At 35.4% G+C, this 27,944-nt stretch overlaps 1 protein-coding gene across 4 annotated transcripts in view; it reads left to right on the forward strand.

Moving 5' to 3' along the window:
• The window catches only part of SBF2 (SET binding factor 2), a 382,671-nt gene that overhangs the window by 268,555 nt on the left and 86,172 nt on the right, over positions 1–27,944 (forward strand). For all 4 annotated transcript variants that reach the window (XM_074372406.1, XM_074372407.1, XM_074372408.1 and 1 more), the window contains exon 17: positions 7,564–7,632. In XM_074372406.1, the coding sequence (XP_074228507.1) occupies positions 7,564–7,632 (69 nt within the window). The remainder of the gene's footprint in view (positions 1–7,563; positions 7,633–27,944) is intronic.

Consider the following 27,944-nt stretch of genomic DNA (forward strand, 5'->3'; position numbering starts at 1 on the left):
TGGAGGTGCCATGGGGGAACAATGTAAACGACAGGGCAAGGCATGGATGGCATTCCGGGGATCTTAGATTTAGGAGGATTAATGATGATGTGAAATAGATGGTAAAGCAAACTGACTAGAGCTGCAGCTTATAGCAGGAGGGTGATATGGATGGATGCGGAGATGGGTCCACACCACGGAGGGCTTACAAGCCTGGCAGGAGAGTTTGGTCTGTATCCTGTAATGGTCAGAACATAGCTGAGATTTTTGAACAGGAGAATAACATGATATAAAAAGGTATTTTTAGCTTCTGTAGTTTTAATTATCCTTCTGTAGAAGATATGAATGTTCTCAATGTTCTGGACAATTCCGATCTATGTCTTATCTAAACTATAGAAAAGTCAATTTTGTAAGACATTGTGCCTTTCAATTTCATTTTTTCTTTAATGTTTAAGTATATCATTTTTGAGAAATTCCATAGTTTCATGAAAAAGGAATGCTGCCCATGACACTTCAAAGATATGCAAATCCAAACTATGAAGTAATTGAGGGTAATTGGAAATTAAGATTGCAGGGCTTACTCTTCAATTGTAGGAGGAAAATTGAAGGTAAACCACATAGCAAAGTTTAGAATAAAACATGTATAAGCATTCAAGTCCTTGCAAGTTTATAAATTGCTTGGTATGCCTATAACTACTTTGCTGTTTTGTGGCCAAAGCACAGGGGACTTTAGGATGTGCATTTATGGACTGATTCCCCAACGGATAACTGCACTATTCCCGAATACTATTGGTATGTCAATAGTTGTACTTATTGTTTCAAAATTTTTCCATTTTTCAGTCTAATTAAATTAGAATGTCTCTAACGTGATTTGCAAAGAATTTTATATTTATATTTTGCAATCAGCATTTGACTGGTGCTCAGGTTTGAGACATGCACTACAATGTGTAAACATTTTGTGAGATAATAAATAGCTCCTAAATGTTTTATGATTGCCTGTACCCTGCTAATTGGTCATAGATTGAAATTCCCCATTGTTAATTTTTTTTTTTAATTTGTGGGAAATTTTTATAAATGAGTGTGTGGGACTTCATATCACAGCTGTTGTCATTTAAAGTTTGGACAGCATCATTACAAATGAAACCCTGCTGTGAAATCAAAGTCAAAAGGCATCTTGGCATCCCAACCATTTCCTTAGGAGAAGATTACAGCTCAAGTCTGTTGAACTTTATTGCCTTGGGCCTCATGACAGTCTTTAGAAACATTCAAGGCATTTCTGCTAAAGAAACTCAGATGTGCTCGGACACAGGGGATGACATTCTTGTGCATAGCAGTGTCCTGAGCAAGGGAGTGAGGAATAAGTGAGGAAGAAAAAGATGATTCACATATTTTGCCGTATTCTGTGATTATTTTATAAAATCCATAGAGATGATAGAGAATATACAGTGATACTATACAGGAAAAAGATGTGGTGTTTTCCTACCTGGCCTATATTTTTTTTTCCAGCTATATTGAGGTATAATTGACAAATAAAATTGCAATATAGTTTAAATGTACAACACGATGACTTAATATAGTATACATTGTGAAAGGATTCCCACAATTGAATTAATTAACACTTCCATCACCTCACGTATTTACCTTTTGGGGGAGGGGTGAGAATACTTAAGTTCTATTTTTTTTTTCTTTTTTTTTTAGTTCTGTTTTCTTAGCAAATTTTAACTATGTGATACAGTATTATCAACTATAGTCACTATCTTACACGTTAGTGTGTCAGAACTTATTCATCTTATATGTACCCTTTTACCAACATCTTCCCACTTCTCCCATGCCCCAGCCTCTGGCAATCATTCTACTCTGTGTTTCTCAGTTCAAATTTTTTGTTTTTGTGTTCGCTTTTTTTCAGATTCCATCTATAAGTAATAACACGCAGTATTTGTCTTTCTTTGTCTGGCTTATTTCATTTACATAATCCCTTCCAAGTTCATTCATGCTATTACAAATAGCAGGATTTCTTTTCTTTTTAAGGCTGAATAATAGTCCATTGCATATATAAACCACATTTTCCTTATCCATTCATCCATTGAATGGATGCTTCCACACCTTGGCTATTGTGAACAATGCTGCACTGAACATGAGAGTACAGGTATCTCTTCGAGATAATGATATTGTTTCCTTTGCATATATATCCAGAAGTGAGATTGCTGGATCATACGAGAGTTCTATTTTTAATTTTTTGAGAAATCTCCACACTGTTTTCCATAGTAACTGTACTCACATTCCCACCAAAAAACATTCCCTTTTCTACACACCCTCACCAGCACTTATTTTTTGTCTTTTTGATAATAGTCATTCTAATAATGAGTGATACCTCATTGTGTTTGATGTGCATTTCCCTAATGATCAGTGATGAGTACTTTTTTATGTACCTGTTGGCCATGCCTTCTTTGTCTTCTCTGTATGTCTTCTTTGGAAAAATGTTGAATTCCTTTGCCCATTTTTTTAATTGGGTCATTTGGTTTTTTGCTACTGAGTTGTATGAGTTCCTTGAATATATTGGCTATTAACTTCTTACTGGATATATGATGGTTTGCAAATATTTTCTCCCATTGTATAAGATTCCCTTTTCATTTTGTTGATGGTTTTCTTGTTGTGCAGAAGCTTTTTAGTTTGATGTAGTCCCATTTGTTTATTTTTGCTTTTAGTATCAAATCCAAAAAATCATTGCCAAGAATAATGTAAAGTAGCTTCCCGCCTGTTTTCTCCTAGGAGTTGTATAGTTTCAGGTCTTATGTTCAAGTCTTTAATTCATTTTGAGTTGATTTTTGTGTATGATATGCACAGTTAGGAGTCCAGTTTCATTATTCATATGGATATCCAGTTTTCCCAGCCTGACTTTATTTTAAAATAAAAACCTAAAAGTGACTCCAAGGTAATGACTGCCTTCAAAGTCATCTCTCAGTTGATTTTCTCATTCCTTTGAAGGGAGTTCTCACTGATTCATTCTCTTTCCCTACTCCCTACCCTTTGTCTGTCTGTCTTTCTGTCTCCCTCTGCCCCATCTTCCTTTCTCCTCCTCTCCTCCCTTCTCTTTGTTCTTCTCTTCTCTGTGGTACATGCTCATTTCAATAGGTGAGGCTGAGTGACATTACTCAGATAGTTCTAGTAGTCATTCTTTTTATATCTGAAACTCATGTCCTTGAATTTAAAACCAGAGGTCATTTGATGTAACTTAAGATCTATCCAACCAGTAACCTGACTTCAGCAATCACGCCCAAAGACACATCACGAATGAACATGGTTGTCCCTCATATATATGTTCAATTCAGCCGTGAATTTTTCTCAGCCCTTTAAAATGTGCTCTCATTTGTCCTCTGTGTCACCTCTTGTGATAGTTTCCTGAGTTTGTTAGCTATAAAAGGCCTACCATAAAGTAGATAATAAATATTCTTTGAATGAATTGAAATTGTCTTTCAAAGGAATAACCTGCTAATTACTCTCACTGCTCATTCTAGAAATCTAAGACCTGGCAAGATTTGTTTCTACTGATCTTTCTGCTTTGTGACATTCTGAAAAAGGCACAAATCATTTGGTAACTTTCCATGAATATCAATACTGCTTCTTATTTACTACTATAAAAATACTATCAAAGAGCTAATAGTTTAGTAAAGAGAAAGAAAAATAGTTATACAGTGTGCTGTATACTAAACATTAGTGTGCGCATATTGTAGCCTCAGTGGTAGTAACTGTATCACGTATTGAGTACTTGCTATGTGCTGGGTACAATTTTAAGTATCTTACTTGTATTACTCATTTCTAACTTAATTGTACTATGGTCTGACAGCCATGTCTATATAATATTAATCTTTTAGAATTTACTGAGACTTACTTTGTGGTCTAGTATAAAGTCAGGTTTTCTAAATCCATGTGAACAGTTTTGGGTACAGTGTTAGAGTATAAATAGATCAAGTAGGTTTTTGTATATAGTGTTCTGTATATTTTCATTTGCACTTTTTTAAAATCTTCTATAGGATTATTGATTTCTCTACCTGTTTGATCTATTAATTAGTGAGAGATATATTAAAATCTTTCAATGCAGTTGTGGATTTATCCATTTTTCTTTATATGTCTGTCATTATTTGCTTTACGTGTTTTGAGGCTAAGTTATTTATTAAGTTTATGCCTATTTAAAACTGTTATATCTTTCTGGTAAATTGAGCTATTTTATATAATACTTCTTTTTATTTAGTAATGCTTTTTACCTTAAGTTTTTTTTTGTGATTATTAATATAATCTCAGCTTCATTTGATATTTTTTGTGGTACATCTTTTTCCATCCTTTTGTGTATCCTTAAGTAATAGATACATCTTTTTAAACAACAAATATTTGAATTCTAGTTTTTTAATTCATTTACAATATTTGTGGTTTTAACCAGAATATTTGGTCTGTTTCTGTTTTTGAGGGGGGGTTGTTTTTTTTCTTTTTTTAGTTTATTCCTACCATCTTAATTTGTTCTTTTCATATTGTTTTCTTTCTCTGGGTTCCTTTTCCTTTCTCTTGCTTTCTGTTGGCTTGTAGGTTTTTGTGTTTGTTTTTCTCTTAGTCCATTTTTTCCTCCACTAGTTTAGAAGTTGTAGCCCATTCTGTTTCTATTCCTTTGGCAATAATACAGAAAAATGTAAATGCTTACTTAATTTATCAAAATCCAGCACCGCCTTACAATATCTGTGCTACTGTGGTTGTAATTTTAGTTGTATCTTATTTTTATTTAATATCAAAAGACATTATTTTCATTTTTTGTATAGTCAGTGTTTGGTTAGTTCACACACATATTTATCACTTCCCTTGCTAAGTTATCTTTTTATATCTCAGACTTTCCATTGGTGTTCTAGGTGGCCCTAAGGAGCCCAGCCTTATGGTAGTTCTCCTAGTGGACTTCCTTCCTTTAGCAAGCACTGGGTTTTGTCTCTTTCTTTTGGGTCCTTTGAGTTGTTCAAAACTAAACTCAAATTTACTTTGTTCGCCAACTGTTTCTGAAATAAAATCACTTCAGTGCTCTGTTTATGTCTCCAAGTTCCCACTTAACTTAGATTTTGGGCTGAGTATTCCTTACTTTCTTGCCAGTTCATTGCTTTGCAATAAAGATTTTTAAATATATTATCTAGCATTTTTTGTTTTCAGCAAAAATGCCTGTCAGAATATGAAATCCACCATGTCAAGGAATAAAACCCTGTAACTAAGTTTTTTATGATCTTTTGGTTGGAATGCTCTCAGAATTTTTTTTTTTATTGTCAATCATTTTTTCAATTGCTTTCTAAGAAATAGTTCATTGTCAAATTAGGTTGGAAACACTGCTTATCAAATTCCCTCCATACAGTCACAGTTAAAAATCCTTTGAAGTTCTACAGTTTTTTTTTAAACAAACAAAAACACTTTGTTTTATTTTGTTTAACCATCATTTCCTCTACTTCTCCTCAAGTATCAGCTGTCAATACTCCATAAAAACTAGCGTTTGCAGAACAGTCTGAGGCTGCTCCCCACCCCCACCCCCCACTGGCTACCCCCATAGAAACCTCTAAGGTAGGTCTCAGTCTTCCCTGTAGTGCCAAGCTTCTCTCTCCTAATATGTAATATTTGCTGATATATTCAGGGATTTTGATGATTAATATAAATTCTGTTTATTTGCTTTTCTTGGAAATGAGCTATTTCCCCCTTGGAAGTGGGGCCCATATTGACTAGCAGCCACATGTCAGAGACCTTGCTCTACCAGTGACCTTCCTCTACCAGTGACCTTCCTTTTTCATCTCTCTTCTCTCTTGGATTTTCCTCCATAGTGTACTTGGATCCTTCGTAATTATTATAGAATCAAAGTATTGCATAAAATCTTAGTATTCATCTGGTCCTCCTCTACCAAGATTCATTAAACTACCCATTGGGATGTCATAACTCCTCAAGCAGCTTCCTTTCCTTTACAACTACACGGCCTTTGGTGGTTTTTTTTGGGGGGGAGGTCAGAGAATGTCAGCTATATGAGAATGATTCTTTATTGCAGAGATTTGTCTTGTAACCCAGTATTGTTTCAGTATTCTCTGGAGTTGAACATCCAATGTTTTCTATAGCGGTGTTTGTCAGAGTTGAAAATGCATGAAATTCAATCAAGAACTCTTTTCAGCAGATCATAATACCAGTTGTACTCACGCTAGGCAAGACTAGCATTAGAGGAGATGCCCACCTTTGGGCCATGACTTATGAAAGGAAGTTTCCTCCTTTTTTCCCTCAAGGCAGTACTACATCCTCCCCACTTCTACCCTTAGCCCTGCCAAGCCTGAGTAGTATTTTGAAGTAGGCCAAGGACGTCTGTGATGTATTTTCACTTTGCCTTCTGACCCTTCCTCCTTCTTGCTGGAAACTTTGTCCCTGGCACCGGTGCCCTTTCATTGCTCTAAGCCTCCAACTGCTCTCCTACTGAGGCCTGTTCTTCCTGTCCTCCCTCCCTCACACTCCAAAATTAGTGCTGGAAGCTCAAAAAACTCATACCCTTCACCCCAAGAATATGAGAAAAGCAATCAAGTACAAAAGGTGGTGTTTAGAAGAAAAAGCACCAGGCTAATAGGTAGATAAATCCAGATTCTAGTACTGTCTGACTTCTAGGCCCTTTTTTCTCATCTGAAAAGTGAAGGAATTACATTAGAATAATTGATATCTAGGGTCCCAGATCTGTGAGTTTAAAATCAATTCATACAAACATATGCATAACTGATGGCTGATGAATTTGCATTTTGATGGACAGTTATATTGTCTAAAGTTGAGGCTGTAATTACTGTACCTCAGTCTAAGGAGGAGGCCAGTTGCAGCTTTTGCTGCCCTTGGGCATTGTTCCAGGTCATGGCCCCCCTACGGCTGTTCAAGTTGTTGTTTTGGGTATATACCCAGAAAGTAAAATAGGTCGATCATAGGGTAATTCTATTTTTCAATTTTTGAGGGACTGCCGTACTGTTTTCCTAGCAGCTGCACCATTTTACCTTCCCAGTGAGATTTTCTGGCTGTCCTGTTCCCCAGCAATATTTCATCCAAGGGGTTTTTGGCATCAATTTCTCACCTGATCAATAACAAAATTTTTACATATAAATCCTTTGTAACACAGAAAAAATATTTCCAACCAATTATAGCATGCATTCCAGTCTCAGAGAAGTTAAAATGTGAGTAAAAGTGCGTATCTTAGATTCAATGAAATCCAGTAGTTAAATATACTAAAAATCCCCTCCAAAAATTTTTAAGACAAATTGCACAGCTCTTAACACCATTTTTGTAAAACAGGAAAGTAAAAGTAGCTGCTCACCAATAGTGTATGAAAATATCTTTCTCAAATGTATTTTTTTATCATTTCTAAAAGGATGTGCTTCAAGGACTTTTTTTTTTAAACTTCTCTTTTCAAACTTACCGAGGTAAACATTATAGACAATTTGAAATAAAAGTAAAAACCCTATAGGGCAGTAAATAATATATCATAAATTTTTGTTTCCATATATTTATGATTTCTGGTAAACGTCCTAATAATGCTCATTTCTCTTTGTCTTGTTTAAGGATTGTTCGAGTTTAGAAGAATATAGCATTGCTGCAGCATTACTTCCTTTGACCAGTGCTTTCTATAGGGTAAGTTTCATTGGTCTATATATGTCATTATGATTGTACAATATGTAAATGTATTCAGTTTGATTTATCGTGAGACTACATGAATCCTGTCCCCTTTGTATATCTAAGACATATCTGTGGTTAAATTTATTATAGCACTTATTGCATATTATGTATAAGAAATGTAATACATAATGTTTATCCTGTAAGCTAAAACCCGCCATTCCATTCCTACTTCATTTTTCTTTATAGTACTTTATAACACCTGAAACTGTTACGTATTGATTAGTTTACCTTTGACCGTTTTCCCCACCATAGAAAGTAGATTTCACAGGGCTAGGATATTGTCTCTCATGTTCATTGTTATATCCCAATGTCAGTCAGTAAATCTTTGTGGAATGGATGAATGAATGAACAAACTAAATAAATAAATGGGGGCAGGAATTAGAGTTTAACTTCATTGGCAATTTCTGTGAACCTTCAGAAAATTTTCTGGAATGTTCAGTGATTTTCTTAATTCTGTCATTTATTGTAGTTCTCCAATCCATGCCTTTTCATAAAGAGATTAGTTCTTATGACAGACAAACCCAGCAAATTCTTATTCTCTCTTTTCCTGTGAAAGACTTGTAAGGAATTAAATAGCCACACTCTGGACAGCACATTGAATCTGTCCTTCTGAAATGTACAGTAGGAAACAGTAAACCTGCGGCAGCCAGGCTGCCTCACTGTTCAGCTACATGCCGTTCACTTCAGGAGGTCCAGGACTTCAGGCAGGTGGTATGGAAGTGCTTGTAGCTTAAGCTACTCTGTATTTCCTGGGCTCTAAGTCAAGAGAGATTATCAAATATTCAGATCTGTTTTAGTAGAGAACTAGGCACCAAATCAGGTGCTTCAACTAGAGTCCTAGCCATGGAGTGATTCGTGCCCTTAAATGCTGACAGTATTCTGTTGCTCTTTTTTGTTCTGCGCATCCTTTTCATTTCATCCATTTCTAATTGATGAGGCCTCGCTACCTGCCTGCAACTAGTAGGTCCTCAATAAATATTTATTGATAAGATCAGTTTTTAAAAAGCTTTACTTCAAATATTTTGCCCACGGTCTTGGAATTAAAGATCTTAACTCAGAGGTTCTCCAAGGTTCTCCATAATCAGGATCTCTTTCTCTGCTGCTGAGTCATTGCACATTCCTTTTTCTCCTTACTTACCTTCCCATCCTCTTCTAAAACAAAAAATGGAATTTATGAGTCTCACACTTCTGAGAACTGACAGGTCATACTGAGCGTGCTTAAGAAACAAGGACAAATCTTAAAAATGTGAAGTAAATGAATGTGGGTTTAGAAACTATTGACAACCAGCTGGAGCATCGTCTTTGGTCTTCCCTCCTCAGCTTAAGCCCATCTCCAGGCCCACTCTAGTTTTCCTTAAATGTATACATACTACTCTTCTGAAGCCAGAAAGCTTGGTTCTAACTATCCTCCTTATGGGCCCTCCCATGGGCATTTGTTAAAGAAAATGACGTTTTAACAATTTTTCACTGTAATATCTGAGATATTTTTTAAACTTAGATATTAGGTAGAAATAAATAAGAAGAAACATAGGGAAAATAAGAATTGACAGTAGAAAATTCAGTTGCTGAAGTGATCTAGATTACTTAAGATCTTTTTTTTAAAGCTGGAACGTTTATCCACTTCACAGTGTGTATTAGTGAGGGTTTGATCATCACAGCAAAAGCACCATGAGTGATAGGAAGTAAGGAATCTATTACAGGGACCAGCTTTTATATTGTTATGGAAGCTAGGGAAGAAGTTTATGAAAAGCTTTGAATTAGGGTCTGCCTGTGGGCCTGACCCTATAGGTCAAGTCATCAGGAAGAAAAAGCTGGATGTGACACAAGGAAGAACAAGGACAAACTACACCCTGTATATATTTCTTACTTCCTCCAACCTCAAGAAAGCACATGGCCTGAAAAAAGAAGCAGCACTGTTGGCCATACATGTGCCTGACCCTGGACTAGGGGAAGCTAAAGGAAGATCCAGCAGGAACTAGAGGAAGTGTGAGCTCAGTTCTTTCCACACATCAAGATGATCCAGCAGATCAGTGACAAAGTGTATGAGATGCAGCAGTGCCTGGCATTCTATACTGACCTTCAGAGTGTAATGGCTACTGCTTCATTTTTGCCTTCCAAATCTTTGATTTGTCTTGTGGTCAACCTTAACCTGCAATCATAGAGGAAAGAGAATTCTGGGAAATAAAGCTGTAGTTTAGCTTAGTTTACCCAATACAAAACTATCACACTGTGGGGGTTTTTAATGCAGTTAATTAACAAGTTTAGCTGTATGCCATGCTTTTCTCTCTATTATCAAGCTTAATAATACAAATTTATGTTTTATGATGGGTTTATAGGTTTAATTCTTTGTTGTTAGCTTGGCTTGATTTTATTTGGCTTAATTTCATTTGGGCATGAATTAGTCAAGTTCCAGTCAGGAGCAAGAAACCATATAAGTAATACAAACAAGAAAAATTTAACGTAAGGAGTTATTAAGTAGTAACAGGGGATTAACTACTAAGAAGTAGAGAGAATTTTAAAGAATGCAGGAATAGCAGATAAGGGGAGCAGCTACTATCTCTAAGGCTCAGGCAAAGTAGCCAAGAAAGGAATAAATTTGGGAGAGGGCCACTCCCCAAGAAAACCTTGTTGGAGACATGTTGCTGTGAGCACTGGATGGCACCAAGGTGAAATTCACTGAGGTGCCACAGACTTAGGCCAAGAAGCAGGGAACTGCCTATTGAAGTTCTGGCAAGACTTGCTAGGAATCTACTCACTAGAGTGCCAGTGAAACTTGATAGGACGCCACCGTCTCTGGGATACGCTGAAACTTGGAAAACGATGAGCACATCTAGGCATCCCACACATGACTGGCAGGTACATGCCACAGCAACAAAAAGGAAGAAGCACACCAGAACCAGGAAGAGTTCATACTGCAGTCTCCCTTCTAACAAGGCTTAAAATTGTGCTATCTGGCCAAGGAGAAATGTTTATAGGTTTATCTCCAATACCACAAAGCAAGGCAAAGGAAAGTAGATTTGGAGGAAAGAGGTACTATGTTGATAATCAACAGAAAGGTTAGGCAGTGGATCATACTGAGTCTTAGATACTTTGTAAATTTCTGTCTTATGGGAAAATTATTTCTGGTGCATAGTGGATTTATTGTTTCAGGAAAATTCTGTAGATGTAAATTGCATTGTTCTGGCCACAGACTGCAAATGAGCCATCCTCATACTGTTCAGAGAATATAAACTCCTGGGCCTTGCTCATCATTGCTTCAGTGAATGGACTCAACTGCTTGTCTTGTTTAAACTTATGTTGAAAATATTTAGTAAAATTTATTAGTCTTTTTTTTTTTTTTCAATGCAACGAAAGTTTGTTGAGCATCTCAACCTAAAAAGTTACTATACCAGGCAATATCTTGGGCAGCAGTATGAACAAAACCTTGATGTGGCCACTAGGAAATTTTATTAGTCTTTACAATACAGTAAATAATAAACAAGAAATTAAACTGGTCCACAGTTACATAAGCCAGATGGACATTTTCCTAACGTAGTACATATACATGGTTAGAAAATTCAGATAGTACAGAAAGATACGAATTTCTTCAGACAGTTGATTTCTTCCTGGGGGAAAAATGTTGTGTATTGCCAGAATAGACAGATAAAATTTTCTTTTTTAAAAGTGATCAAACCATTCACACTGTTTTCTCATCTTGCTTTTTTTCACTTAGTACATCTTGGAGATCCTCCCACAGGCCTAATTAGTATAGATGCCAAATTATTTTTAATGACTGCATGTGTATGTATGTAATTTTGCAAATAGTGGAAGTTAAAGCCTGCTCTGGGTGAGGAGATAGAAGAGATGATGGATCAGGTGTCTATTTTTTCTTCTTTTTTTCTCCCGAGGTAAATCATCAATTTTTTTAATTGAAGTATAATTGATTTACAGTACTGTGTTAGGTTCAGGTGTACAGAAAAGTAATTCAGTTTTTTTTCAGATTTTATTGATATGGCAAGATATTGAATATAATCCCTATACTACACAGTAAATCTTTGTTGCTTATCTGTTTTATATATAGTAGTTTGTATCTGTTAATCCTGTACCCCTAATGTGTCCCTTCCTCCCTCCCTCTACCCTTTGGTACCCATAATTTTGTTTTCTATGTCTGTAAGCCTGTTTCTGTTTTGTATACAGATTTATTTGTATTATTTTTAGGTTCCACACATAAATGATACCACATTGTATTTGGCTTTCTCTATCTGACTTACTTCACTAAGTATAATATTCTCTAGGTCCATCCATGTTGCTACAAATAGCAATGATTAATTCTTTTTTATAGCTGAGTAGTATTCCATTGTGTGTATATATACCACATCTTCTTAAGCCAGTCATCTGTTGATGGGTACCTGAGTTGTTTCCATGTCTTGGCTATTGTAAATAGTGTTGTTATGAACATAGGGGTGCACGTCAAATTATAATTTTCATTTCTTCTGGATATATGGCCAGGAGTGGAATTGCTGGATCATATGGTAGCTCTAATTTTAGTTTTTTAAGAAACCTCCATACTGTACTCCATCATGGCTGCACCAATTTACATTCCCACCAACAATGTAGGAGGATTCCCTTTTCTTTATACCCTCTCCAGCATTTGTTATTTGTAGACTTTTGATGATAGCCATTCTGCCCGGTGTGAAGTGATACCTCACTGTGGTTTTGATTTTCATCTCTCTAATAATTAGTGATGCTGAGCATTTTCTCATGTGCCTGTTGGCCATCTGTATGTCTTCTTTGAAAAACTGTCTATTTAGGTCTTCTGCTCATTTTTTCATTGAGTGAGTTGTTTGTTTTGTTATTGAGTTATATGAGCTGATTGTGTATATTGGTTTAATTTGCCCTTGTCGGTTGCATTATTTGCAAATATTTTCTCCCAGTCCATAGGTTGTCTTTTCATTTTGTTTATGGTTTCCTTTGCTGTGCAAAGGCTTGTAAGTTTAATTAAGTCCTATTTGTTTATTTTTGCTTTTATTTCTGTTGCCCTGGGAGACTGACCTAAGGAAATATTGCTACAATTTATGTCAGAGAATGTTCTGCGTATGTTCTCTTCTAGGAGTTTTATGATATCGTGTCTTATATTTAGATCTTTAAGCCATTTTGAGTTTATTTTTGTGTATTGTGTGAGGGAATGTTCTAATTTCATTGATTTAGATGTAGCTGTCGAGTTTTCCCAACATTACTTGTTAAAGAGACTGTCTTTACTCCACTGTCTATTCTTGCTTTCTTTGTCATAAATTAACTGTAGGTGCATGGGTTTATTTCTGGGCTCTCTGTACCATGCTGTTTTGATTACTGTAGCTTTGTAGTGTTCTCTGAAGTCTGGAAAGGTTATGCCTCCAGCTTTGTTCTTTTTCCTCAAGATTGCTTTGGCAATCCTGGGTTTTTTGTGGCTTCATATAAATTTTAGGATTCTTTGTTCTAGTTCTGTGGAAATGTCATGGATATTTTGATAGAGATTGCATTAAATCTAGATTGCTTTGGGTAGTATGGCCATTTTAACAATACTAATTCTTCCAATCCAAGAGCATGGGATATCTTTCCATTTCTTTGAATCATCTTCAATTTCCCATATTAGTGGTTTATGGGTTTTAGCATATACATTTTCTTTTTGATGAAAAAATAATTATATATATACTTGCTATTCTCTTAAGCAGAATACTTTATTGACCCAGATGAAATATAATGTTCATCTTTTAGAGCTTTACTTAGAGTAAAAGATGTTCCACTTGTAACATTATCTATCTTAGATCTTTGGAAATTTGTTACAGCCGCCACAGATTTAGGGTTTTTTCCGCCTACAGTTCCCTCTCACTTTTTTCTTCTTCTAATAAGTTGTAATTCATGTTTCTTTAACTTATGAAGCCTTTCTTGAAAGTAGTGCCTTAACAGCTAGGTTTAAATTGCTAGGGTTACTTTAACGGTGAAGAATAATATAATCTTTCACATTTACAGTATGTTTGTTGTTTATATGATGGTTTCATTCTCAGTTCAGCAAACGTTTTATTAGATGTCAAGCCCTATGCTTATCTTTGATGCAGAGTTGTAGATGAATAACACATGGTCCTTACCCTCAAGAAACATACTGTCTAATGTCAATCCATTAGTTAATTACTGATAGAGCAGTCATTTCACAGTTAATGAGTAACATTAGGCTTCTCTTTGTTTACTCAAGTCCTTTTCATTCAAAGGTCATGTTTTATAAATTGAGAACTAGAATATATGCTCAAAATTTAAAGCAGAGATTCTTGTCTAAATATTGCTTCTTTTGGAAGAAAAATAATTAAAGAATAAGATAAAATCAATAGTCAAAGCAGAAGTGGAACCAAATAGAATACCCTTGCATTATTCTTTCCCAGCGATAGCAGTGAGCAGCAGTGAAGGCCATGGGCCCCTCCACCATAAGCCATCATTTAATGCCTTCTCCTCAGTGATCCATGCACTTTAGGGTCACCCTGTTGCAGTTCTTAATAACCCAGGTAATCTGGAGAGTGTCCTGGAGTCTATCAAAGTATGACAGATCCCTCCCATTATGTCTTTGAGGCACATCTGTTGGTTACTGATGCTCAAAATGCCTCCCAGGAGAGCTGACACTTTCTCCTTTGGGTACCCACTGTAGTTTATGTGTATCCTGGAAGGAAAAAGCAACACCCTGTTTCCTTAAGTTCAAGCACCCTAAAGTGTTGCCTTCCCAAATTCCAAAGATCTCCCCCATGCAGATGACACTTTGAAGATGTTTTACTGATTGAGCTAGGTCTTACTTCAGCACGAGAGCCTTATTCAGGCTCTTATTCTCTGTAGAAATAGATTTTTTTTTTCCAAAATTCTCACTTCTTTCAGTATGTTACAGTGTCTTTTCCAAGATCCAGCCACATAAAAGATTTATTTTTATTAATAAATTTATTGAAATATAATTTATATACCACTAAATTCATTTAAGTTTACATTTCAGGGACTATTAGTATATTTACTGTACAGCTGTACAGCTATCACCACCATCTTATTTTAGGACATTTCTGTCACTCCAGAAGGAAATTTCATGCCCATTTACCATTGCTCCCCATTTTCTGGCAACCACTTACATACTTTCTGTCTCTATAAATTTTCCTTTTCTGGAGATTTTATATAAATGGAGTAATATATGTTCTTTATGTCTGGCTTCTTTCACTGAGTATAGTGTGTATTTGAATTTCACCTGTGATGTTTTGAAGATTTCTTTAGGACTGTTAATTATTAATGAAAAATTTTTCACACCCAGAGTGCTTAAATCATCTTTTGTATTCTTAGGTACATCAGATTGTACCTAATTCAAAATATAATACATAATTAAACTAATTATATTTTAATAAATAATATGGAAGAATGTGAGATGAAGAGCATGATTTCTCAGTTTGAAGAAATATATTCTATATTTCTGTCTACATGGTTTTATAGTTGCTTAGTTCTTTTGCTAAATTTTAACTTTTGCTTATATATTCTAGACAAACATCCACTAGCTTTTCTGACTAAATAAAATTTGAGACCTAGGTATCATTTCCATATAAAAATATAAAAGCCTAAGGCAAGTATATTCGAGATGGTGTAATAAAATCTGTTGAAAATCTGAAAAAAGGTCATTTTTGTAAACCTAGCTGTCCTGATGAGAGAAGCAGAAAGTGAACATTAAAGCAAGGAGAACACAGAATTTCCTTTTCCATCTCCTGAGCAATGACCCTCCTATCACCAGACTTTAGCAGTAATTCTGCTCCCTACCCCTGCCCCCTACTCCTGCCCCCTAAAATGAGTACACTAAAATCTTTTATCTGTGTCTTTCATGTCAGTGCTTGATACTTCTTATGTAAGCCTGTGTATCTAATAGAACATGGTAAAGAAAAGAAGTCCAGAGGAAGGTGATAGGAATAATAATGACAGCTAATATTTACTGAATTCTTACTATGTAAAAGATGCTACATTTGGCTTACTGTAACTAGTCCAACTCAATGAATATTATTCCCATTTTAAGATGAAAGAACTATGGCTTAGAGAGAATCTGTACCACTTAGCTAGTAAGTTGCAGAGCCAGGACTCAAACTCAGTTCTACCTGACTCCAAAGTTCGTATTCTCTGATTATGATTCCATTCCCCAAGTGAATCCCAATTTACACGGCATACTTCTGAGAGCTTTTTTTGTCCAGTACCTTTGTTTAGAGGTATTGAACTGACATCACTCATACTTCCTCATTCCTCCAACCATTTTCATCTATATATCCAGCAGGGATATTTCATTGAGCTTTGGCTTGGAGGAGGCAAAGTTAGGAAATGCTGATGAACTGCGTGTTATAGTTAACTTAGTAAATAACTGTCACATATCATTATTTATAAATCCCTAATTTCCACATATTTCTAATATAAAACATACTAAGTATTTAGAATCACAATAGATGCACTTTTGTATTTCTTTGACTTAGAAGTTACTGAATAACTGACTGGCTTTGCCTCTCAGTCATTAATATGGGCCCTATTTGTCCTGCCATAGATATCACAGCTTGTAGATAATTCCAACTGATGCAATCCAAGCGAACCCATAGTTTGTGGTATTAAGATTGCTCCTAGAAGAAAAATCTTACAGTAATATTTAAAAAATAGGTATTTCATCAGTGTTAATCTTTTCCCCATTGGTAAATAATGAGAGAAATTCTTTAAAATCTACAAAATAGGGAAAGAATTTAGTTTTTCTTAGATTTTATGATCTGGATACATTTCATTGCCTACAACAGGTCTCAAAAGGATTACATTTTTGGCAAAAAAAAAAGTGGTGATGATGAAGGGTCTTTTTCATATTTTTTTCTACTGTAAAATCAAATACTAATCTTAAAAATTAAGTCAGCAGAAAAACGTTTGAAAATGAAGACAGACATCAACACTGGACTGAATCCAAATTTGGCCTAGAGAAGATATGAATGTGTTTATTATAGCAGATGCCTCCAGCACAGCAGAATTTTACAATGGCCAGGGAAATAGTATCTTGCTTTTATTTCCTCTCTTTATTTTCTTCTTGTTCTTTAGGACTGTTTCACATTCCTACCTCCACCTCCTCCCTCTCAGCACAACTTCTTCTTGCCTCTCTTACTTTTTCTTTCCAGTTTTACATGGCTGCTCCTTCCTCCTGGAGAACCTCTGCTTCTGAAATCTGTGAATTATTATAATTAGTGTGGAAGTACTGTTATTTGTTAATGTTAGTTTAATATTCACAGTTTAGTGATATAAGGCAATTATAGAATAATTTACTCCAAAGCCCTAGAACAGATATTATTATTATTATTATTATTATTATTATTATTATTATTATTATTATTATTATTATTATTATTATTATTATTAATTACTGTGTTTTCCAGTGAAGAATTAACAAGTATTTGTGGAGCGTTTTCCTGGACTTTTCAACTTTTTCATACTATGATCAAAGATTGGGGGCTCCTGTATTCATTCTTCAAGAAATAAGACAGCCTACTAGTACCGTTCAGTTCAGTAGACATTGAACCACTACCATGTCCCAAGAGTTAGAAATACAGAGGAAGAAGTCAAGGTCTCTGCCCTTGAGGAGAACACATACTTACAGAAAAATAGATCAGTAAATTACAACCTAACTGTTCTAAAACAGGTATAGTTATATTATACATTAATTCCTGGTGCAATAAGGAACACTACAAAGAATTTATGACAGTTGTGCCTTGAAAGATAAATGGGCATTTGTCTTACAGGTGGGAAGTGGGTGGGCAGAGAAGATATAAATATTACAGGCAGAGAAAACACCATGATCACTTACTGGGAATTGTGACTGGAGACAGAAGCAGAAAGACAAGTCTGTGGCTAGACTGTGAAGGGCTTTGTGTGCCATGTTAAGGAATTTGAATACTGTTATGTAAATGACAAGAATTTTTTTACTTTTACACTCATAATTTTTTAAAGGTTTAAATAAACTAATTGCAAAAAGTGAGATTTGAATGGTTACTTGTAAATGTAAAAAATAATTTAACCACCTTAGTAGAAAATTTTATTTCAAAAAAGTCTTTGTCTACTCTGCGTAAAACTCCACTACTCATTATGTGAGTTACACTGATGCATAAGACACAGTTTCTGCCGTCCTTTAACTGATTATCTAATAGAGTAGACAGGCATGAAAATCACTAGTACTAAGTACGATAGGAGAAAATAAAGCGAACTGTTATACTGAGTAGGAGTGTGTCAAGGATTAAAGAGACTAACCTCTTCCCTTTTTTTCTTTTTTCATCCCTTATAGTCTGCTTTACATAATGACATTGATTTGGGGAGATTCTGTTTTCTCCTCCTCCCTTTCCCTCTGGGTTCTGGCTTTGATATGTGTAAATTTTGTCCCCTCCCTCACATGGGGGCCTTCTCCATCAAGCCTTTCTAATCAACTTTCCGTGCTTTCTTGGGATTATTCATCATTCTCTCCTCTTTTCCCTCCTCTTAAGAACCCTCTTTTTATTATTTCTTCTGCTTCAGCCAGTCTTAGAGCATTCTTCAATATTAATACACATGAAAGCTATGCAAATCAAAACACTTTGTGTTCTAGAGAAAGTCTTTATTCACAAAGGATTATTTATAATTAACAAACCAGTAATTAACCTTCAACCTCAAGATTTATTATCCATATTCAGTCAAAACTGTTAACCCCAGTCATTCTCTAAGAAATATCTACCTTGGAGGAGGGACTTGCCATTTCTTCTAGATTGTCATATAACAGAGTAAAGTTTGAAGTACAAATTACCGTTCAACATGGAGGTCAAACCAGATGCATGGGGACAGAAAGATGGTATGAGTTTACTCTCTTCTTAGTTTTTAGTATTTATTTTTCTGTCATGGAATTTGGTGCCTTAGGTGGGAATAGCGTCTACCACAGTAAGAGATCGGGAGAACATTGCTTGAGTACAGTTATTGTAAAGGGTGTTCAGTAGACTAAGAAAAGATCAGAACTTGGTTACACAAAATCCTTAGCTAAATTCTAGAAATTTTTCATTAAGTGCTTTGGGGCAACAGCCTAAATTTAAAAGGAGAGTTATAAATGCAGATTTAAAATACGTACATGGAATAGATTAGGCACCGTTTATTTAAATACAGTTGAAAAGATTCTACATAATGTTGTTGTATAATTACTGACTTTTACCCAATTCAGTTTCCTTACTAATACTGGTTGACTTAATGAATTTAATTCACACTAGACTGAACGTTACATGTAACCTCCTAGTTTGTGTGTGATCTGGACCTAACTACAGAAGCAGCTGTCTGTGTATTTTCCCCATGTCACTAGAGCCCGATTAAACTGAATGACACATTAGGAATAATGACTTAATAAGACCCATGTGTAAACTGTCTTGTGAATATGACAGTCATTGATGCATTAGTGTTAATTTTAACTTAACTATTATGGCTGTTGGTTATTGAAAGAACAATAATCATCATTTTATTGAGTACTTCTGACATACCAGGAACTATGCTAAATGCTTTATATGCATGGGATAATAATAACTATTATTATCCCCATTTTAAAAATACAGTCATGCTGTTTTTAAAATTTTTTCCTTAATACATGGTGTGACTTCTTGTCATCTGAAATTTGGGCTTATCCAAAACTCAAATGTCTAGATTTTAGAAAACAAATACTTGGTTTGTAGGACTTTAAATGAAATAAACTATAGTGATTAAGGGAGCAATTCGAAACTTGAGATTAATAGGTGATACAAGAGAAAAAAATAAGATGATACAAGATTCGTACTTCCAGGGTCTAGAAAACTGTCCTACTCCTTTCATCTAATGGTACTATTTTGGCTTCAACAATTTGAGAATGAAACTATATGTATCTAAGATCGTGAAGCAAATAAGCTAAGATTGTAATTGGTTCACTGATACTTTATCTCTGTACATACTTTACTTTCATTGTTATTTTAAAGGTATCAATTCTTTGGGTTAATAGTTCACTCGAATATAAATTAACTCCATTATGAATTTGGAAAAAAGTCCATGAAATAATTTTTTTCCTTTCCTTCATGGTTTTTCTAATACTTGATAGTTTTTGTTTGTATACAGAAGGCACTATGAAATTCTTAAAATTTACCCACAAAGATATTATCAGAATCAAAAAAAGTAAGCCATATTCAAAGCCATTTAACTTGTTAAACCTTACAAAAGATGCTTATCATTTTAATAATGTTAACATTATGTATTATGTGTAATATATGATACACTGACATGTTATATTATTAACATGTGCTGGACTGTCCTTTGTAGGGAATGGTGAGGTGATGGATGATGCCCAGTCACCACTGACACCGCAAAGACTGTAGAGCTAATTTCAGGAGAGGAATTGAGTTATCTCTGAGCCACCCATTGTTGTATGCCAGATTACAAATAAAATACTGAAATTGTAGGATAAAATAAAATATCTTATTAAATGCATAACTAAGTACAAGAAAGTAAGGGAGATCTTCAAGGGCGAAAAATGAAAAGGAAGCAGGACTCTAAGGTGGTATGCTGCTGCTGGCTAAGGCCGCAGTTAACCTAAAAGCACTGAGTAGTACCTGGGACCTAGAGCTTTTGGTTTAGGGGGAGAGACTGAAATCTACAGATAAACTTATAAATTAAAGAAACAATTCCTAAGCCATGGCAGTTTCTTGCCTGGATTACTGCCCTCTTATTGGCATCCCTGCTTTCACCTTTGCCGCCTGCATTCTGTTGTCAACACAGCAGCCTAAGTTACCCTTTTAAAACATGTCAAATCATATCATTGCTCTGCTTTAAAACCCTCCAGTTGCTTCTCATTGTACTCAGAGGCACTTCTTAAATTAACTCTATGTTTCTGTCCCTCAGTTCTCTCATATCTTTGCTTAAATGTCACCTTCTCAGTGAGGCTTATCCTAATAACCCTGTTTAAAATTTTACCCTCCCTCTCCAGCACTCTTGCTCCCCCTTCTCTGCTCTTTTGTAGGTATATGTGCATCACACACATTTATTACACTTATTTCCTGTGTCTTGCCACTGGAATGTAAGCTTCAGGAAAGCAGAAATTTTCATTTATTCACTGGTCTCTCTCCACCTCCTGGATTTTGTCTAGTACACAGTCAGTCCTTAATGAATGAAGAAAATCGATTAAAAGGAAAAACAAAAATACAGTACAGAAGATCAACAAAACCCAGAGTTGGTTTCTGAAAAGAGTAATAAGTAGACTTTATACTCCAGTTGTAACTCCAGAATCCATCCCTTTAACCATTACACAGTACACAGCTTCCAAAATACAACTTCCTTCCACCTTCACAAAGCTTACCATCTAGTGAGTGGACACTGGAATCAGACTGACTGGGACTTAATAGCTCCGTGACCTTGGGCATGTTATTTTACTTCTCTGTGCCAGTGTCATTAACTATAAGTAAGGATGATAATAGTACTTACCTTGTATGGTTATTAAGAGCATTAAATGCTATAGCATATGTAAAGTGCTTTACTTCCCAGCATATGATAAGCCTTCAATAAATGTTAATGACTACTGCTGTTTTTTTTTATTATTATTATACCCTTCCCACCTGTTTCTCCTCTTCCTTTTCCCCATATAAGTTTAGCTCAGTTCTTCCAGGAAGTGTTATGAATGTAGTAAAAGCTGATCAGAAGTCCTATAGATGGACACACTGGTTGTCTGACATAAGAATCGACGCTCAAACCAACTGTCCAATTAATTCTTACTGCTCTGTGCTGAGTTTTGATGGCAGTAACAAATCAGTAATGTGGGAAAGAGGAAGGTGTAGAAGAGTGGAAGACATGGTTTGTGTATTGCTCTTGAGTCAAGAAATTTTGAGATAACCTTCCAAGTTTCCATAAGAACAACCCCCCACAAACACACTCCACTTATCAGGCTGTACACTCCCTACTGAAAGGTCATATGCTGATTATCTGAACTGAAAACAAGCAATATCTGACTAACTCCCCAATGATACCATGGCAAATATATGGATTTAGAAGTAGGCTGTCACTGAACATTGACACTTTGGGGTACAAGGAATCTAAAAGTTCTTGTCAGGCCTGCTATCTTTTCTTCCTGTCCTCTCTGACAAGATTGCAAACTCAAATGCTTAATGAAGCCAGACAGGTAATGTAAATAATTGAAGTGGAAATTGTACAGAACTGAAGAATGCTTGTTCCATGTTAGTGGAACATCTTCTATTCAGTTCCAGTCATTTGTTGTTAGCAAAAATGTGAGCACAGTGTAGCCAGGTCTTGCACTTTTCAAAATAAGATAGAACTTTTAAAAAATTGTCCTGCTTATTAATAATACAATTCAAAACAAAAAACTGCAAGATACCAATTTGTAACCTTTGCTATAGAACTTCTGTGTGGATCTCTGTGAAAAACAATGAGAAATGCAGGATTTTAACTTGAAAGAAAGATCTGACTAAAGATAAAAATTTGAGAGTCTTCTAAAGACAGATGATTACCAAGCCCTGTTGGGAGGCGAGAGAAGAGAAAATAATAGAGGTCAGAAACTTGGAGGGAAAATGTATGGAATGAGAAAAGGATGACAAGCCAAAGAATGAGACAGGACAAGAGAGTCACATGTAGGAGATCAAGAGAAGTTGCAAAATTCCTGCTTTTGAGTAGAAGTTAAAGAAAACTGCTAATTTGATCCATCTTTCAGTAGGTTATATGATGCCATTGAAAATCAACTAATCATTTATTTTACCAGAAAGCAATGAGCAAGGAAGTATAATCATGAGCTGAAGCTAGGCTGTAATTTATTCTATAGTAGTATGGAATGTGATGTATTCTGTTGGTGCACTGAAAATACAGTGAAGGTAGGAGGCATCCCATCTGCTGAGAAGTCACCCAGGAAGATGGGGGCAGGGCTGCACAGTATCTGTAAGTCTGTTTCTGCCTCAGCCTTAGCATACCTGGCGTCTTGAATCCTGTTGCAGGATTCCAGGGTAGTCAGATACTAACTGCTGACACATAGATTTAAAAATAAAAATTTTACAACAGAATAGCTTAATAAATTTGTTTGAATGTTTTCATCTTCTAGAGAAAATAGACTTCTCCCAAAACTATATCTCTTCTTACTTTGTTATCACCATAAGTAGAATACAGTATAAAACGTTTATATCCCCCAAATTGAGAAAGGAACTAGCCAGGCTTAATGAATTTGGTGGAGAGGGGCAGGAAGCAGGGAGGGGAGTGCAGGGAGATGACTGAATTATTACAGGCCTAGACTAGACACGGTTTTTTTTTATGGGCAACATGAGGATTAGAAGGAAACATTAGACTGTAGATTTTTATTATTTAAAAATTATTGCTTTTTTTAAATAATGCAGTTAAAAGTACATGAACTACTTGGGAGTGCTGACATCATGTGTAGTAATAGGAAGTAATTACACTATTTGAATATCTGAGTCCTAGAAGCTTTGGCTTATATATTGACCACCTTAGGGGGTTTCCATTAAATGTTTGGAATGTGTTTACACAATTGAATAGATAACTTATCTTCTTAGGTTTTCTTTTAACATTACCAAGGATAATTGGAGAAAAGTGGTTAATTCTTTTTTTTCCTGTTTTATTATGTAGGATTACTACAGTTTGACTGCACATACACATTATATTGCATGTAAATACATATAAACAGTATACTGCGCATTTTCTTAGTTTTCATATATGTACTAATTATTGTTTCTAAGAACAGATTAGATCTTTAGCTTTTTAAACTTACGTAGTTATCTAATGAATAAAGCCAACTACAAAATAAGAATCAGCGGAATGTGTTAATCCAGTCATAAAGGACAGTCAAATGTGCTTACACATATTCAAGAAATCAAAATAATAATTAGTTCATTTGTATCCTTATTATTAATGTTACTGTTTTTTAGGTTCTTCATATAAGTGATGTCATATGGCATTTTTCTTTGTCTTTCCAGCCCACTTCACTTTGAATGACAGTCTTCAAGTCCATCCATATTGCTGCACATGGCATTATTTTATTCTTTTTCATGGCTAAGTAGTGTTCCATTGTATTTATGTACCACATCTTCTTTATCCAGTCATCTGTTGATGGACATTTGGGGTGTTTCCATGTTTTGGCTGTCGTAAATAGTGCTACTATGAACATTGGGATGCATGCGTCTTTTTGAATTTTTATTTTTCTGTGGATATATGCCCAGGAGTAGGATTGCTGGATCATGTGGTAAATCTATTTTCAGTTTTTTAAGGAACCTCCCTACTGTCCTCTATAGTGGCTGCACCAACCTACATTCCCACCAACAGTGTAGGAGGGTTTCCTTTTCTCCACACCCTCTCTAGCATCTATCATTTGTAGACTTTTCAATGATGGCCATTCTGGCTAGTGTGAAGTGATACCTCATTGTAATTTTGGTCTTCATTTCTCTGACAATTAGCTTTGCTGAGCATTTTTTCATGTGCCTATTGGCCATTTGTATGTCTTCATTGGAGAATTGCTTGTTTAGGTCTTCTGCCCATTTTTGGACTGGGTTGCTTGTTGCTTTGATATTAAGATGTATGAGCTGTTTGTGTGTTTTGGAAATTAGTCCCTTGTCAGTCACATCATTTGCAAATATTTTCTCCCATTCTGTAAGTTGTCTTTTCATTTTGTTGATGGTATCCTTAGCTGTGCAAAAGATTTTAAGTTTAATTAGATCCCATTTGTTTTTGCTTTTAATTCCAATACTCCAGGAGCTGGTTCAAAAAATATATTGCTGTATTGTATGTCTGCGAGTGTTCTGCCTATGTTTTCCTCTAGGAGTTTTATAGTATCTGGTCTTACACTTAGACCTTTAATCCATTTTGAGTTCATTTTTGTACATGGTATTAAGGAATGTTCTAATTTCAGTCTTTTACAGGTAGCTGTCCAGTTTTCCCAGCACCAGAAAAGTGGTTAATTCTTTTTTTTTTTTAAAGTCTTTTTTTTTTAATTGAAGTACAGTCAGTTACAGTGTATCGACTTCTGGTATACAGCACAATGTCCCAGTCATGTATATACATATATATATATATTCATTTTCATATTCTTTTTCATTAAGGATTATTATAAAATATTGAATATAGTTCCCTGTGCTATACAGAAGAAACTTGGGGTTTTTTATGTATATATATATATTTTTATTGAAGTATAGTCAGTTTATAATGTTGTACAAGTGTTTAAATCTTGATTTAGCTCAGAAAACACATAGGAGGGTCTAAGTAGGAAGTCAGAAACTGGACCCAGACTGCAGTGCCTCCCATAGGGCTCGAGCAGATAGGAACCCTCCTGGGCCAGAGTTCTTGTGAGTCATGTGTATTTTGTGCCCCGCAGCTCTGCGACAAACACTTGTCCTCATTTTGATTATGCTCTAGGAGAAGTGAAATCTGCAACCTTGGGTTAAGGAGCAAGTGTGCCACCAAAATTACAGGAGGAAAATGCAGGGTTGGAGAGTGAGCTTCCTACTGAAAAGAGCAGTAGGAAGGCTAATACGATACAGCAGAAATTCCTACCCCCAACCCACTTCCTTTTGTTTCTTTTTCGTACATTTGAGTTCACGAATAAGATCGCATTTGAATAAAAGCTAAAATTACATTTTAAAAAAAGATTTGAAACCCATTCCATCTTTAAATGGTCCAGAGCACTTCACCAAAAAGTTTGTTGAATTAAATTGATTATCCCGTGTTCAGTACAAGAGCCCAAGTCCCCTGATTCCAGAACATACATTGCTCTAAATGAGCTCTAATCCTTTTGCCTGGATTCATGACTCTCAATTCTGCTACATATTAGAATCACCTGGAGTGCTTTTAAAGCCAACAGATGGCAAAACTCCCATCAAAGTTCAGTTGAAATCAAAAATCTCTGGGGCTGAGACCTGGACATGTCTTAAAAGTTCCACAGTTGGACTGAGGTCTTTGAAGGTCGCAAAACCCTGAGACTCTGGTCATTAACTTTTGTGAAAATGCTGATGATGTCTAACATAGCTTAATAACATACTTTACAAGTAGGCACTGGTTGTAAAGACAGTACCTCCAGGTTGGAGGGAGGGAAACACTGAGATTTTAGGGTCCAAAAATTAACTTCAAGCCCTTTTCCCAGATCTATAAGTTTGTCTATAAGACAAGTTAATGAAAAATGAGGGACACCTACCTTAACTCATCACACCTACTGATTCAAATCAATAAGTATTTATTCAGCTCTTTCTTTATGTCCACAACCCTTTGGTAGGCTAAATGAGGAGCCTCAAAATAGAATATCTAGCCTCTCTGCCTTTGAGGAACTTACGATATATTATGATTATTGAGTTGGAAGAAAAGAACTTATAGAATGGGATGGATAATAATACCTAGCATTGATTGAACACTCCCTAGGTACTAGACACTGTACTGAGCACTTTCCATATACCGTGCCACTGAATGCTCATAGTCATAATATTGAAGGGTTATGAGATTAAAAATCCTACTTATATCTTCATTTAACAGATGAAGAAAGTGAAGCACAGAAAAATTAAGTAATTTACCGAGAGTTATTTAAACTCAAGTAGTCTGAGTCCAGAACCCATTCTCCTAACCATTAGTCAACTGATAAAGTAGTGAAAGACAATGAAATGGTGGTTTTTAAGCTACTAACTTTTGAGCTGTTACTTTTATCCAGAAAATACATAACAAAAATACTGCTACATAGTCAGTGTTATGTAAGTGTTAGCTACTATTGTTATCATTATGTAGATCTCCGCCAAGTTCTGACATCCAGATATGATCAATAAGGAGCTATCATAGATATTTGGGTAAGAGGACCAATATAAATTATACAATTTTTATTAACTTTGCAGTGGAATATGACTTAAAAGAAATATTGATTAGTGTGAGAAAAGATATTTTCAAGAACTGCTTTAGAAGTTTCATAAAAATGAAACACCATATCTGGAAGTGCTTATCAGTGGTCCCATGCTAAACCACTTCATAAAGTACAAATGTCTGCTGAAATCATGCAGTTGATACCTTATGTGATTCGGGATGTGTCACCATTAATAATTCTTGTTCTTCCTCTTGGTTACAATCAAAATTTTACTGACTTCATCCCTTCATCCTGATACCTCTGAATTTTGTAAGAAATTTTTCATAAAACAATAATAAAAGTACTAATTCATAGTTCTCAGAAGTTAACAAATAATGAAGAGGTTTGGTTTTGCTCAAGCAAGCCCTAGAATACTCTTTCTGAAATGTTCTCTGGCTGCCGTGTGCATTTGTGCTATCTCTCAAGGAGATATTTGTATTAGGACCAGAATTTTTGTCTATTTACTAAGTAATTCATTTCTCAGTTGCATGTTTGATGACTTAACTCATTATGTTATTAAGATCTGTGGTGTTACAAGGAAAGCTGTGGAAAAACAACACACTTTGCTTTATTGTTTTTCTTATAAAATGAATTCATTTGTTTAATTGTAGGGTAGGGGTGAGGGTAGACTTGCAAAGACTATACTTGGCCAAAGCTGAAATCTGTGATCTTTTCCATTCAAGAAAGTTAACTAAAGCTGACATAACTTCTGGGAGGTGCTTTGCAGCTGACATCTGGGCATGCCCCATGCCAAGTGTTATCATGAGAAATTGGTCCACCAGGAGTGGAATTTGAATCCTCTAGAAAATTGAGTTAAAATTATCTGGATTGTGTTGCCTTTTTTGGAATTAACAAACTTAAAATTTTTACAGCATAACTCTCTCTCTAGTGGGATGCTGTGTCACAATTGGCAGTTACTTCTTCCTAACACAACTCTATGCTGTTTCAGTGGCTTCATCCCAATGTTTTAAACCTTATAAATGACAGCACACTTTAGAATTACCATCCCAGCCCCCAGCAGATTGTTAAACATATCTTTGGTGCTTTGTTTGGTGTTGTAGTATAATTTATCCTTAGGTGCCAGTGCTGTGCAGAGAGCCTCTTTCCAAACACAAATCTTATTTTATGTAAACATTGCTCCAGTTTATTTATATCTTTTATCTGTCATCCTGCTTTTCTTCTTGGTCTTGAAAATAATGAGATTCTATATCCAAAAATGCTTTAGGAAAGCCTACTATGCCATAGAAGGTGAAGGAGCTTTATTTACATCTTTATGTTTATGATTGACATTTGTGTAATCTTAAAACACCACTGACCCCAGATCTTTTTGTTTTCCATGGGCAAGCACTTGCCAAAGGCAATAAAAACACTAAGGCACACATCTCACAGG

Source organism: Camelus bactrianus, chromosome 10 (assembly GCF_048773025.1).
Source record: "Camelus bactrianus isolate YW-2024 breed Bactrian camel chromosome 10, ASM4877302v1, whole genome shotgun sequence".
Classification (NCBI taxonomy): domain Eukaryota; kingdom Metazoa; phylum Chordata; class Mammalia; order Artiodactyla; family Camelidae; genus Camelus; species Camelus bactrianus.